Source organism: Triticum urartu, chromosome 2A, assembly GCF_056163025.1.
Source record: "Triticum urartu cultivar PI428250 chromosome 2A, HENAU_Tu73, whole genome shotgun sequence".
Lineage (NCBI taxonomy): Eukaryota > Viridiplantae > Streptophyta > Magnoliopsida > Poales > Poaceae > Triticum > Triticum urartu.
In genome coordinates this window covers 629,104,811-629,116,489 of record NC_141874.1, presented here as the reverse complement: position 1 = coordinate 629,116,489, position 11,679 = coordinate 629,104,811, and the positions used below count along the sequence as shown (strand labels likewise).

The 11,679-nt window shown below is 48.8% G+C and overlaps 1 protein-coding gene across 1 annotated transcript; it reads left to right on the top strand.

Moving 5' to 3' along the window:
• The first annotated feature begins 10,218 nt into the window (after positions 1-10,218).
• On the top strand, positions 10,219-11,273 carry LOC147986300 (protein SPIRAL1-like 4). The gene is made up of 2 exons (XM_087540019.1): positions 10,219-10,575; positions 10,772-11,273. The coding sequence occupies exons 1-2, from the start codon at positions 10,270-10,272 to the stop codon at positions 10,865-10,867; spliced, it is 402 nt and encodes a 133-aa protein (XP_087396145.1). The 5' UTR covers positions 10,219-10,269; the 3' UTR covers positions 10,868-11,273.
• The last annotated feature ends 406 nt before the right edge of the window (positions 11,274-11,679 follow it).

The following is an 11,679-nucleotide window of genomic DNA, read 5'->3' as shown; positions in this document are numbered from 1 at the left end:
GTATCTGGGCACGGTACTACCGCGCCGTCAAGGGCGCGTGGGGGTTATGACTCGGGCAGGGGAGTTCCAACTCCCCATACCCATTCATTGTCTCTCTCTCCACGTCTCTCCCTCTCAAGAACGGCGCCGGAGGCCCTCGCCGGATCTCCGTCTCCAGCCACTCTCCTCGGATTCCGACCGGTGGGATTGTTCCCCACCACTTCCTCTTGCCATGGACCAAGGTTTTTCCCCAAATCCCTCCTTTTCTTGGTTGTTCTCTTGCTTCTAGGTTTTTGGGGAGAAACTTGTCGTTCTTGAGATTTTAGGCCAAATCTATGCAAGAGTAGGATGTAGGAGAGTCGTGATGTGTAGGAAACATACTTGATATACTGTCTTGAGGTAGCTTTGTCCAACTGTAGTACCGCCGTGGTTTCGCGGGATTTTTCAGATTTGAACCAGTTCAGATCTGACGCGGTGCGGTACTACCGTGCCCGATGTGCGGTACTACCGCTCTTGCGGTACTACCGCCCGTCAGGTGCGGTACTACCGTACGGTGCGGTACTACCGCTCTGCAGACGCGGTACTACCGCGCCGGCCGCGGCGCTAAGGTCGTACTACCGCTCCTACACCCGGTACTACCGTGATCTTGCACGGTACTACCGCGTATAAGAACCGTACTACTATCTTAGCTCTGCAGCTCTTGGCAGTACTACCGTAGGGATCAAATCTCTCTCTAGGCATTTTTCATGTGTGCTTTCTGCTTGTTTCACTTGCTTTGTTGTGGTCTTTGCATTAATCTCTCTTGGCTGTTGTGGGTGTTTTTACGTTCTGTGTCTCAGGTGGTGGCTCTCACCGTTCCAATCCCAGTCGTGACACTGGCTCCAAGCGTCTGCGCAACCCCCAAGATGAAGCCCCAGAGGGCTCCAATGCCCCCAAGCGCAATGTAAGACCACTGCCGGCAAGCAAAAGGAACCGGCTAAGGGCATGGACGAGATTTCAACCTTTGAGTATGTCGAGCGCCGGAAGATCAATCCCTATGTGAATCCTCGGGCTATCCTCAGAGGCACCGAGTTGTTCTGGACCAAGCAACAGGCTCTCATCTATCTGGATGTGATTAAGAACAAGCAGAATACCTTCGTGGATGTCAAGTGGATAGACATGCATCACCTGTGGAAGGACAAGTTTCGTGACTATTTTGGAGAGGCTCTGGACTTGGTGGAGCAGTTTGCTATTGAGCCGGTGATCTCCTTTCACCTTGACTATGACCCTGAGCTCATCTGTCAGTTCTTTGCCTTAGTGTACTTTCATCCCGGGGAGGAGCGGAGGATGACCTGGATGACCAATGGCCGTCAGCTGTCTGCTACATGGAAAGAGTTCATGGATCTGCTGCACATTCCTGATGACGGGCTTCACACCCCCGTTGGCGTTCGCCCCCATGCCAACTCTGAGTCTGCCAACAAGAACCAGCTTCAGCCCTTCCTTGTTGAGAAGGTACTCCCCAATGGCAAGTCATCTTGGGTGTTAAACTCCTTTCTGGATATCATGCATCGCATCTTTCGCAACACTTTGTTCCCACGCATTGGCGACAAGGACAAGGTACATGCATATCTAGTGGACATGTTGCTCTTGTGTGCAGAGGCACGTACTTCTCAGACTCAGCCACTTGATGTCTCACACATCATGTGGTGTGAGCTTCGGTTTGCGGTGTTCACTCGCAAGGTACCTATCTATGGACCATACTTGTTTCTGCTGCTCTCCACCACTTGGGAGAAGACGTATCCAGGTGATGAGTTCCTTGCTCCAGACTGGATTCGCCATGAGTCCATCAGCCTCCGCGTCAAGCCCAACTGGGCCAACACCACTACCCGTGCTGAGGCATCTTCTGCTAGGAGGGCTGCTGGTGAGGGGGAGGCTGCTGCTGCTGAGACTGTTGCTGAGGACCGTGCTGCTCGGTCTACCACTTCTTCCTCTGAGCCGTCATGGGCCAAGAAGCTGAAGGACAAGATGAAGACTCTCTTCTGCATGCAGGCGAAGGGACAGTACAGGGCTCACGTGGCTGACAAGGAGAGTCACCGTTGTGACAAGAAGGTGATGAGGCTCTTTGGAGAGGATGTGTCTGGCGGGTCTGAGGACGTCATCACACCTGAGGCTTCCTGGATGTCAAAGCAGGGCTACAAGTGGACCAGTTCAGAGGATAACATTGAGGAGACTATCCCCGCCGCTGAGTCTGACGAGGAGCACGAGGAGCAGTGGGACGACTTCTCTGCCTGAGCCACCCTGTGTGTGTAGGTGTCCTCTCTGCCTTTTTGGCGTCTCGATGCCAAAGGGGGAGAGAGTGTAGGGGTTTGCGTTGTGTCGTGCTTGGTGTGTTTGTTTGCTTTGTCGTTTGGACCTTGTTTGCCTCGTTTGCTTTTGTTTGGTTTGTGCCTTCGAGACCTATCCTCCATATGGTGTAAGACATATGCACTCTATCTATCTTAGTTATCTTATGTTTGTACTATCTTGTCTAGTGATAGATATGCCTTGTCTCTATAATATAGGGGGAGCTCTGTTCCTATTCGTGCTCATCTAGGTGGCACACATTTAGGGGAGCTCGTCTATATTATAGAGAGGAGGGGTTTGCATTTACTTAATAGTATTTTCTTTGTGCAAATCCCGTTTTGTCATCAATCCACCAAAAAGGGGGAGATTGTAAGGACATATTTATCCCTAAGTGTTTTGGTGATTGATGACAACGCATTTGCGGACTAATCGTGTGCCATGAGTATTCCAGACACTTCTCTGCTAGGCACAAGACGATTGGGTGCCCCTCGAAGACTGACGAAGATGGCGTCTTTTCTACGTTTCTTTTTGGTGGATTTGAGTCGTAGGAAAGCCGTACTATTAAGAGGGGGTCCGCGTTGGAAAGGTTTGGGTGGAATCATCACATACACGTCTCCTTTTATCCCCTCCTTCTTCCTTGGAGCTTCCTCCGTTTTCCTGCCTCCTGTGACTGGCTGCTGTTGTGGTTGCGGTAGTATTGCTCCTGGATCAACGGTAGTACCGTAGGCATCCACGGTAGTACCGCGCGGTGGCGCGGTAGTACCGCTGGTGCCCACGGTAGTACCGCTCCCCTAGAGCCGCACTACCGCTGCCCACCAGGCTAGTGCTGCCCCTTTGCGGTAGTAGGAGCGGATGTAATTTTTTACATCCGCACCTGCCGCGGTAGTATCGCTTTCGCCGTGCGGTAGTACCGCGCTATGCGGTCAGGCAGTAGTACCGCCCCTCGGCAGTACTACTGTGTCGGGTTTTTGCTACTTCCGTTTATTTGCGGAAGTAGGCACGGAAGTTCCCCTTCCCCCTGGCTGGGACTTTTGCCTTGCGGTAGTACCGCATGGGGGGCGCGGTAGTACCGCGCATGCGGAAGTACCGCCCCCAGCTTTGCGTCTGTTTCTATGCTAGGGTCGCGGCAGTACAATGGGTCGGTACGGTAGTACCGCACTGCCGTGCGGTAGTACCGCTTGGTTGCAAGCAGTAGTACCGCGCGGCCTTGCGGTAGTACCGCTGGCCAGGCGCGGTAGTACCGCTGGCCGCGGGCTGGTTGGTGGGTAACGGTTGGATCTTTTCCACACACTATATAAGGGGTCTCCTTCTTCCCCGTTGACTTACCTCTTCCACCATAAAAGCTCCATTATTGCTCCAAGCTCCATTCTCGCCCGATCTCACTCCTAGCCAACCAAACTTGTTGATTTGCTCGGGAGTGGTTGAGAAGGCCCCGATCTACACTTCCACCAAGAGATATTTGATTCCCCCCTACTAATTCCTTGTGGATCTTGTTACTCTTGGGTGTTTGAGCATCCTAGACGGTTGAGGTCACCATGAAGCCATAGTCCATTGTGGTGAAGCTTCGTGGTGTCGTTGGGAGCCTTCAATTGAGTTGTGGAGATTGCCCCAACCTCGTTTGTAAAGGTTCGGTCGCCGCCTCCAAGGGTACCAATAGTGGAATCACGGCATCTCACATTGTGTGAGGGCGTGAGGAGATTACGGTGGCCCTAGTGGCTTCTTGGGGAGCATTGTGCCTCCACACCGCTCCAACGGAGACGTACTTCCTCTCAAAGGGAAGGAACTTCGGCAACACATCCTCGTCTCCACCGTCTCCACTCTTGGTTATCTCGTGCCTTTACTTGTGTATCTTATTTGTTTCATATATCTTGCTTGCTTGTGTTCCTATTCGTGTTGCATCATATAGGTTGCTCATCTAGTTGCATATCTAGACAACCTACTTTGATGCAAAGTTTAAATTGCTAAAGAAAAGCTAAAAATTGTTAGTTGCCTATTCACCCCCCTCTAGTCAACCATATCGATCCTTTCAAAGACAAACGGACGTAGTCGAACGGGTCCTCACAAACGCGACGTTATCGGAACCAACCCGAAGAAGCAACACCGGAAAGAAGCACACAACATAGTAAACAACCAACACATGAACATGGCATGATATGCGGTATGCGGTGCATATGCATGATTTGGAAAGGAATGATTGAACCTGGCCTCAACTTGGAAATCCAAGAGTGCCACTGGAAAGAGGAGGTGATTTCGGTCGAAAACGATATAAAGATCACCGGAATCGGATGCACGGTTTGGAAATGGCAAGCAAAACAAGTATGGCACCGGTCTGCGATTAACAACAAGTAGCCATCTAAATGCATCAAGATAAATATGCTACATCACTCAAACATAGAAACAAAATACATGGCAGGGATCCACTCATGATGCTTGAGAAAAGATGAACACTGAGCTACGGCTAAATCACTCATTAACAGGTTCAAACAAGCATGGCAAAAGTGCAAATGATAACAGGTTTCAGACTTGGTGAAATTAACAGTATGTCAGGAATTTATCAGCAGGAAGCAATGTTTAGAGTAAGAAAACTACATGCTACAGGAACATATCATGGCAAAACAAGGCATGTCATGAAGCTACTCTAAGCATATAACAAAAGTCCCTTAGTGACCATGAGCCAAAAGGGATCAGAAAATACAATTGCAAGCATGTGAACATAGCAAAAACATAAACAGATTCAGACTAGTGAAAAACTGGAACATGGCAAAACTGATTAACAAGGAGGCATGTTTACGAGCTCGATGCACTCACTACAAAGCATGGCATGACAAACTAAGCATACACCCATCAAGAAGACATGGCATAGAAGCTAGACATGGCAAGAACAACATCATAGCATGCATGGATCAATAGCAACATCTTTGGCAAGATCGCTAAACATGTCAACAATCTGCCAGGATCATTTTATAGCAAAAGTAGAGCTCGATTTACTCAAGCTATGGTGCTCCATAATTGCAAACAAAGACACGGATGGATAGAGCATCACAATATAAACAAAACATCATTACTGGTCATACTCAAAAGAGGCACGGATCACTAGGAAACAACATGAACATAAGGCATAAAAATAATAACAGGACAAGGACTTAGTGAAATTCTAAGTCCCTGAAAACAGCATCACTGAGTAAACTACTTTGCATGCTTGTGCTAGTCACCACAAAGATCACAAAAATACATGGCATACACCCCTGTAAAGATAACATGGCATTCTACAAAACACATGTAGAGCTCAGGATCATAGCATGCACACATTAATCATGGCAAAAATGACAAAAGGCCATTTGCTGAAACAGATCTGACATAATCATCACATAGCCCTCTTCCAACGATATTTCGGGCATCAAGATGAGCTCCAATGAAAATGATTCAATGAGATGAAATGATGTACTCGATGAGACGAACATTTTGATATGCTACACGCACGAATCGGAGCCACGATGACAGAGTTATGACATGATGAATATGGCATGAAAAATATGCAGATCTGGGACTTAGAGAGAATTAGACCTCGCAGAAGTTGGACGGGGAGATCCCGGGACGGAGCGGAGCGGGACGGCGGGGCGCGTTTGGTTCGGGGAACGCCGCGGTTCATGGTCGGGACCATGCAGATCTGGAGGAAGAGGTCAACTCTGGCGGTGAGTAACTCCGGCGATCGCCGGAACGGCAGATCCGCCCGTGAGGCATCGGGGGCGGTCGCGGTGGAGGTCGGGGAAGCCCCTGGCGGCGGCGGGTCGAGCTTGGGCTCGTGCATGGGACGCGGGGCACTCACCGGCGATGGGCGAGGTCGCCGGCGGCCATGGCAGGGCGGCACACGGGAGGCGGCGGTGCGGTGGAGCGCGTCGTGGTGGCGGTGGCCGGTTGCGGTGGAGGCGGTGATGCGGCGGAGGAGGCGGGGCAAGATGGCGGCCGGAGCGCTGCGGGGAGCGGCGGCGGGCAGTTGCCGGAGCGGCGGGCGGCGGCGCTGTGCGAAGGCGGCGGCGATGCTCGGGCGGCGGCGCGCAGACCCGGGCCCGGGCGGGTCCGCGATGGGCTCCGCGGGCCGGCGGTGCGGGGACGGCGGCGGAGGACAAGTGGCACGATCCGAATGGACGAGGGGGCGGAGGCGGACATGTCCGGGTCGGCGCGGACGTGTCCGGCGGCGCGAGGAGGAGGAGGTTAGGGTTTGCACCGCGAATTTCAGAGGGGGAGGTGTTTATATAGGTAGAGGGAGCTAGGAGAGTCCAAATGAGGTGAGGTTTTTGGCCACGCGATCGTGATTGAACGACCGAGATGATGGAGGGGGTTTAGGTGGGTTTTGGGCCACTTTGAAGGGGTGTTGGACTGCAACACACACAAGGCCTTTTCGGTCCCTCGGTTAACCGTTGGAGTATCAAACAAAGTCCAAATGGCACGAAACTTGACAGGCGGTCTACCGGTAGTGAACCAAGGCCGCATGACAAGTCTCGGTCCAAACCGAAAATGTTTAACACCCGCACACAAAAAAGGTAGAAAGGGACACCGGGTGACATAGGAGCGCCGGATTGCAAAACGGACAACGGGAAAAATGCTCGGATGCATGAGATGAATATGTATGCAAATGAAATGTACATGATGACATGATATGCAAAGCATGACACGCAAGCAATGACAAGGCAACAACATCGAATAACTGAAAGACACTTGGCACATCGGTCTCGGGACGTTACATTTACATAGCCTCCGGGCTCAAGCAACCAGACATAACTTGTTGGTGCAAGTACGAGTGAGTTTCTAGCTATACTATGTGCTTCCATATTCAATTCCCGACGTTCATTGTAGCAGGGAATATCCCATACAGTGGTCCTGAAGCTTCTGATCTCCCTGATGATTGATGTGTTTAGTGCACGATTTCCTTCCCGAATCCGTACCACTCCGACGCATTCTGTCACCGCAATCACAGTTTTCACCTAAAGATCTTGCCGTAAACAAAGGGCTTCTCTGCATGGTGTTGCTTCCACACAGGCTGGTTCTAGCGTGCCTTCAATAACGAGAACAAATGCACCTAGGATAGTCCCATCCATTGATCTAGCAATGGCCAATGCAGCACACCCACGAGCAGTATGTGCTAGCGCAGGGTTGACGTTCACCTTCACTACACTGTTCGGTGGTGGGGTCCAACGAGCATATGTGCAACTCCTGTCCTTCCTGTGCCCTGGCTCACCTTGTCCTCATTGGATTCCAAATCCATGAGATATTTTGTGATAAAACTATTAGCCTCGAACGAGCTTGGTATTTTTCCTCATGGATGACATCCCATCTTGCTTTTAAATCGCGCATAGTGTAACGATAGCTTTAATATAATCTTTCTCCATGAATCAGTCCTCTATCTCTAACATCCAATACTTGGCATTTGACTCCTTACGGTCACAAATTCTCATATAGTTCTTCATCAACTAATAGCCAAACACATCGTGCCATTCTGCACTTAAGCAGGGAGTGCTGCCAGAGTGCTGCCACGAATCCCGCAACCATCCGCAAATGGTGCACTCACTTGTTACCGACATGTTTCGATGGTTGGCAATGACACAGTCGACAAACTTTGGCAAAGCTAGCCTCTACGTGAAGACTTTAACCTTAGATGGCAACTTGTACTTCCACAGTTTAGTCCATGCCTTTTCTTTAGATGATGAATTTGATCGAGCCGTGGTATTGTGAACTGTATGTCTACGCAATTTTCCATTTGATCGGCAATTTGATACTGTGAATTTGATGGCAACTTGTACTTCCATAGTTTAGTCTACACGAATACTGTGAACTTGTACTCCCCTCTAATCAGGCCTCTCTTCCCTTTTTGGATACTTTGAACTCTCTTGACTTCTCTCATCCCCCCCCCCCCCCCCCCCCAAAAAAAAAAAATCACCCATACTCATTGTCGGCAAAGGTATGCAGCGCACCAAATCAGCATCCACGGGCAAAAAATATGTCAAAAACAAAACGAAATAAAAAGTCCAATTCATTTTTTGTTGACACGAAGAAAATGCCGTTATCGTTGGTCCTAAAGGAAAGGAGGTGAAGAACTGGTCTTTTTTGTGGAAAATTTTGTGTAGCTGAAACAATTTTTCTCCTCCTTGGATTGAACAGAAAAGTTGGATTGTCTCTGTTGCTTCTTGAGCCCCTCGATGAAGCCACGGTGTGACGGCCGGACGGGTTCCACAGAATCCGTGAGGGAAAACAGCGTTAGGTCAAGATTAAGCTTTGATGGGAGATGTGGGCCGGGCCTCCTAAGACCTACAGGCCATAAAGCAGTAACAACATGTCAGTGCCCGCCTAAGCAATCTTTCTGATGCCATGTACAAATCAATGGTCACTTTCAGTCTCTAGCTTGTAAAGCTGCCGTCTCTCTACTGACGCGAGACGTAGTAACTACAACAACGTCGCCGTCGCGCACCATACCAGGGCCGGTGTCATCAGCTTGCTCGTTTTTTCCAGGCCTAGAGCTAGAAGAAGCAATCAAGCATCAGAAAATGGTTCGGTTTGGAAATGGAAGAGCATCATAATACATCTGAGCAAATGGAAGGGTCCACAAGTCGATCGAGCTTAAACATCGCTGCCCTATTCGCAATAGGAGTCAGTAACAGCGCGGCTGTATTAGACCGTGTTGGAAAAGCTGATGCCTCGCTGTCTCACGCACTAGGGGGGCCATTGTTGGAAAATTGGTGCTCTGTACGTGTCAACGCCGCAGATGCTCCAATGCTGCATTTGCTGCTAATGTGCAAGAAGTCACAAATTCGAGCCACTAATCTCCCTACGTGCCACTGTTTTGGAACAGTAATAGTTGTTTTCATAATTTTTATATGGGTATGGCTAGGTCTCGGTCGACTGAGATGAGATTTAACTAAGTCTTAGTCAAGTGACATAGTATATATATATATATAATTAGATATTTTTTTGCATGGATTTTCACGCAAGATCGAACTAATGTAGCATCGATTGAGATATAACCAATTCTCAGCCGACTGAGACTTAACAATACTGTTTTTATATATAAGATGAACTGTTGAGGAAAAGGCGGATCCGTACGCGCTGCTGCCCAGGACCCACTTACCAACCGATTGAGCACGCGACTCTTACGAACCGGTGGGGGATCAAAGGAAGCAGTAGTGCATGATGCCACTTCTCTTGATCACCACGTTCAGTTCGTACGGCCGAGCAAAGTGCATTTCTAGGGTTGAAATGGCTTTTCCCCATAGACACCAAACCATAGAAACGTGACCTCGTTTCTCAGCAGAGTTTGAAATTTAAAATGCCTCTTTGTATAGGCAGGGCAAATATTTACGAGTTGGACGGCGTCTGTTTTTTTTTAACATAGTACAAACGCAAGAGCTCATATACACGCGCATACACTTATTCCTATGAACGCACACACGCACACTCTATCTCTATGAGCACTTTCGAAAGACTGCATCGGCATATTATCTTGAAATTTACGAAGTCGCGACGAACGTCTCCTCCCAGTAAATGTGCATCGTCGAAAATCTTGAAATAAATACAGAAATAAATACGAAAACCAGGATTTAAACCCTGATGGACTGGGGATACCACATTCTCTCTAACTATCCAACCACAGGTTGGTTCGCTGGCGGCGTCTGTTTAACGTATGATGATCAGTGTTGGACGCGAGATTGAACCCGAAAAAGGCAGTGTTGCTGCGGTGTGTGGCCATGTCTGAAGGTGGCCTCGTGCCTCCCACTCTCTCACGTATGTATCCTTGGTTCAATTCATGTGACTGCTTACTGATCGATATGCCCGGTTGATTCCGATGTCGAGGTGTGCACCCATAGCGTGACCCATACTCACACCAGCTCTATAAGTAGCAACTCAACACGCTAGACACACAGAGAGAGAGAGAGAGAGAGAACACAGCAACACAAGCTTAGCACACTTCGGCAGAAGATGAGTAGATCAGGGAGCAGCGGGGGCGGCCGGAGCTCTCTGGGCTACCTCTTTGAGCCGGATGAGATCTTCCCGATCCACAGGTTCAAATCCAATCAAGAGACCGAGAAGCCCTCGGAAGAGGGCATCGTCATGCAGCCGCAGGACGACAAGGTCATGACCGGTGATGAAGCAGACCACCAAGAACTGCCGTACCAGGCTCCTCCCAAGAGAGAGGAGGACTGGAACCCGATTGTTTCTCGCAGACCTGCTTCCATCATCTACCACACTAACCAATCGGGCAACAACACCGGGCTTCTGATCACTGTAAGTTCTTTAAATTTCTGTACTTTGTAATCACTGTATAAGTACTGCTTTAGAAGTTCAGATCGTTGGTTTCTGTACATAAGATGCATCGTCCATGCAGATCACTTCAGTCAGATGCTCCATGACATACTCACATAGCCTGCATGCATGAGCCTGTAATAATCAACATGTGCGTCTTCGCTATTTCGCCTTGTAGGACCGACCGTCGACGAGGGTCCGGTGTGCACCGGGAGGGGCGTCGTCGCTTGGATTTCTCTTCTCTTCGGAGACGAACGTAACTGACGACAAATGATGGCACACACCCAGTCCACAAGAGTTCATGACTCGGTCGATCTATTTATGTTTTTCACCTGCGGTATGCGAAAGAAAAGTATTCTAATTTATGTAGCACGAGCTTGTCTTTGCATGACCTATATATCTACGTACCTGTACCGTGTTGCTTGGTCGGTGTGAACCATGGACGCTTAATATCTTTGTTGTAATTGCTGCTATGCAGAGCTTAAGTTATATGGGGTTTAAGTTATGATTGGGTGTTCAATTCAAATGGTTTTCTTACTCTTATGAGTTACTGTGTAATTCCAAGAGTGAATATAGATTGTTGTAATTTATTTTGTTTATCCACGGGATGTATTATGAGGTAATGGAGTCATGAGGCATTCCATTATCCATGTTAAACAGATTCACATCTAGCTTATACTAGTTCGTTTTCCATGAAATTCAGAAGAAAAAAGATAGTTGGTTAAGAACTTAAGATTGCACATTCACGAAGCCCTAGATGTGGAAACACTGTACTTCGACTTCATTGAGTAGTGAAATGAAGATCGTTGGATGATAAGGATGATTATATGTGTGAATCTCAAACCACAAACTCATTATGGATCTAAGGATCACAATACTTTTGTTATATATGATGATGATGATGTGTGTATACATTGTATGAGCTAGAAGAAGTGCTCTTGTGGCTGTGTGCATCGCTCGCAGCAAAGTCCGGCAAAGCATTTGTTGTTTTACTTCCAGAAAGCTAACGAGGTTTGGAGAAGACTAGGTTTGGACGAAATTATTTATAGAGTTTGTGAAGTTGATCGTGCTGGTGAGGCTGTCCTG

Bases quoted from the DNA above. Each gene is read 5' to 3' on its own strand.
- LOC147986300 (XM_087540019.1), top strand. From the start codon at position 10,270: ATGAGTAGATCAGGGAGCAGCGGGGGCGGCCGGAGCTCTCTGGGCTAC. The intron at 10,576-10,771 runs GTAAGTTCTTTA...TTCGCCTTGTAG, and splicing joins ACACCGGGCTTCTGATCACT to GACCGACCGTCGACGAGGGT.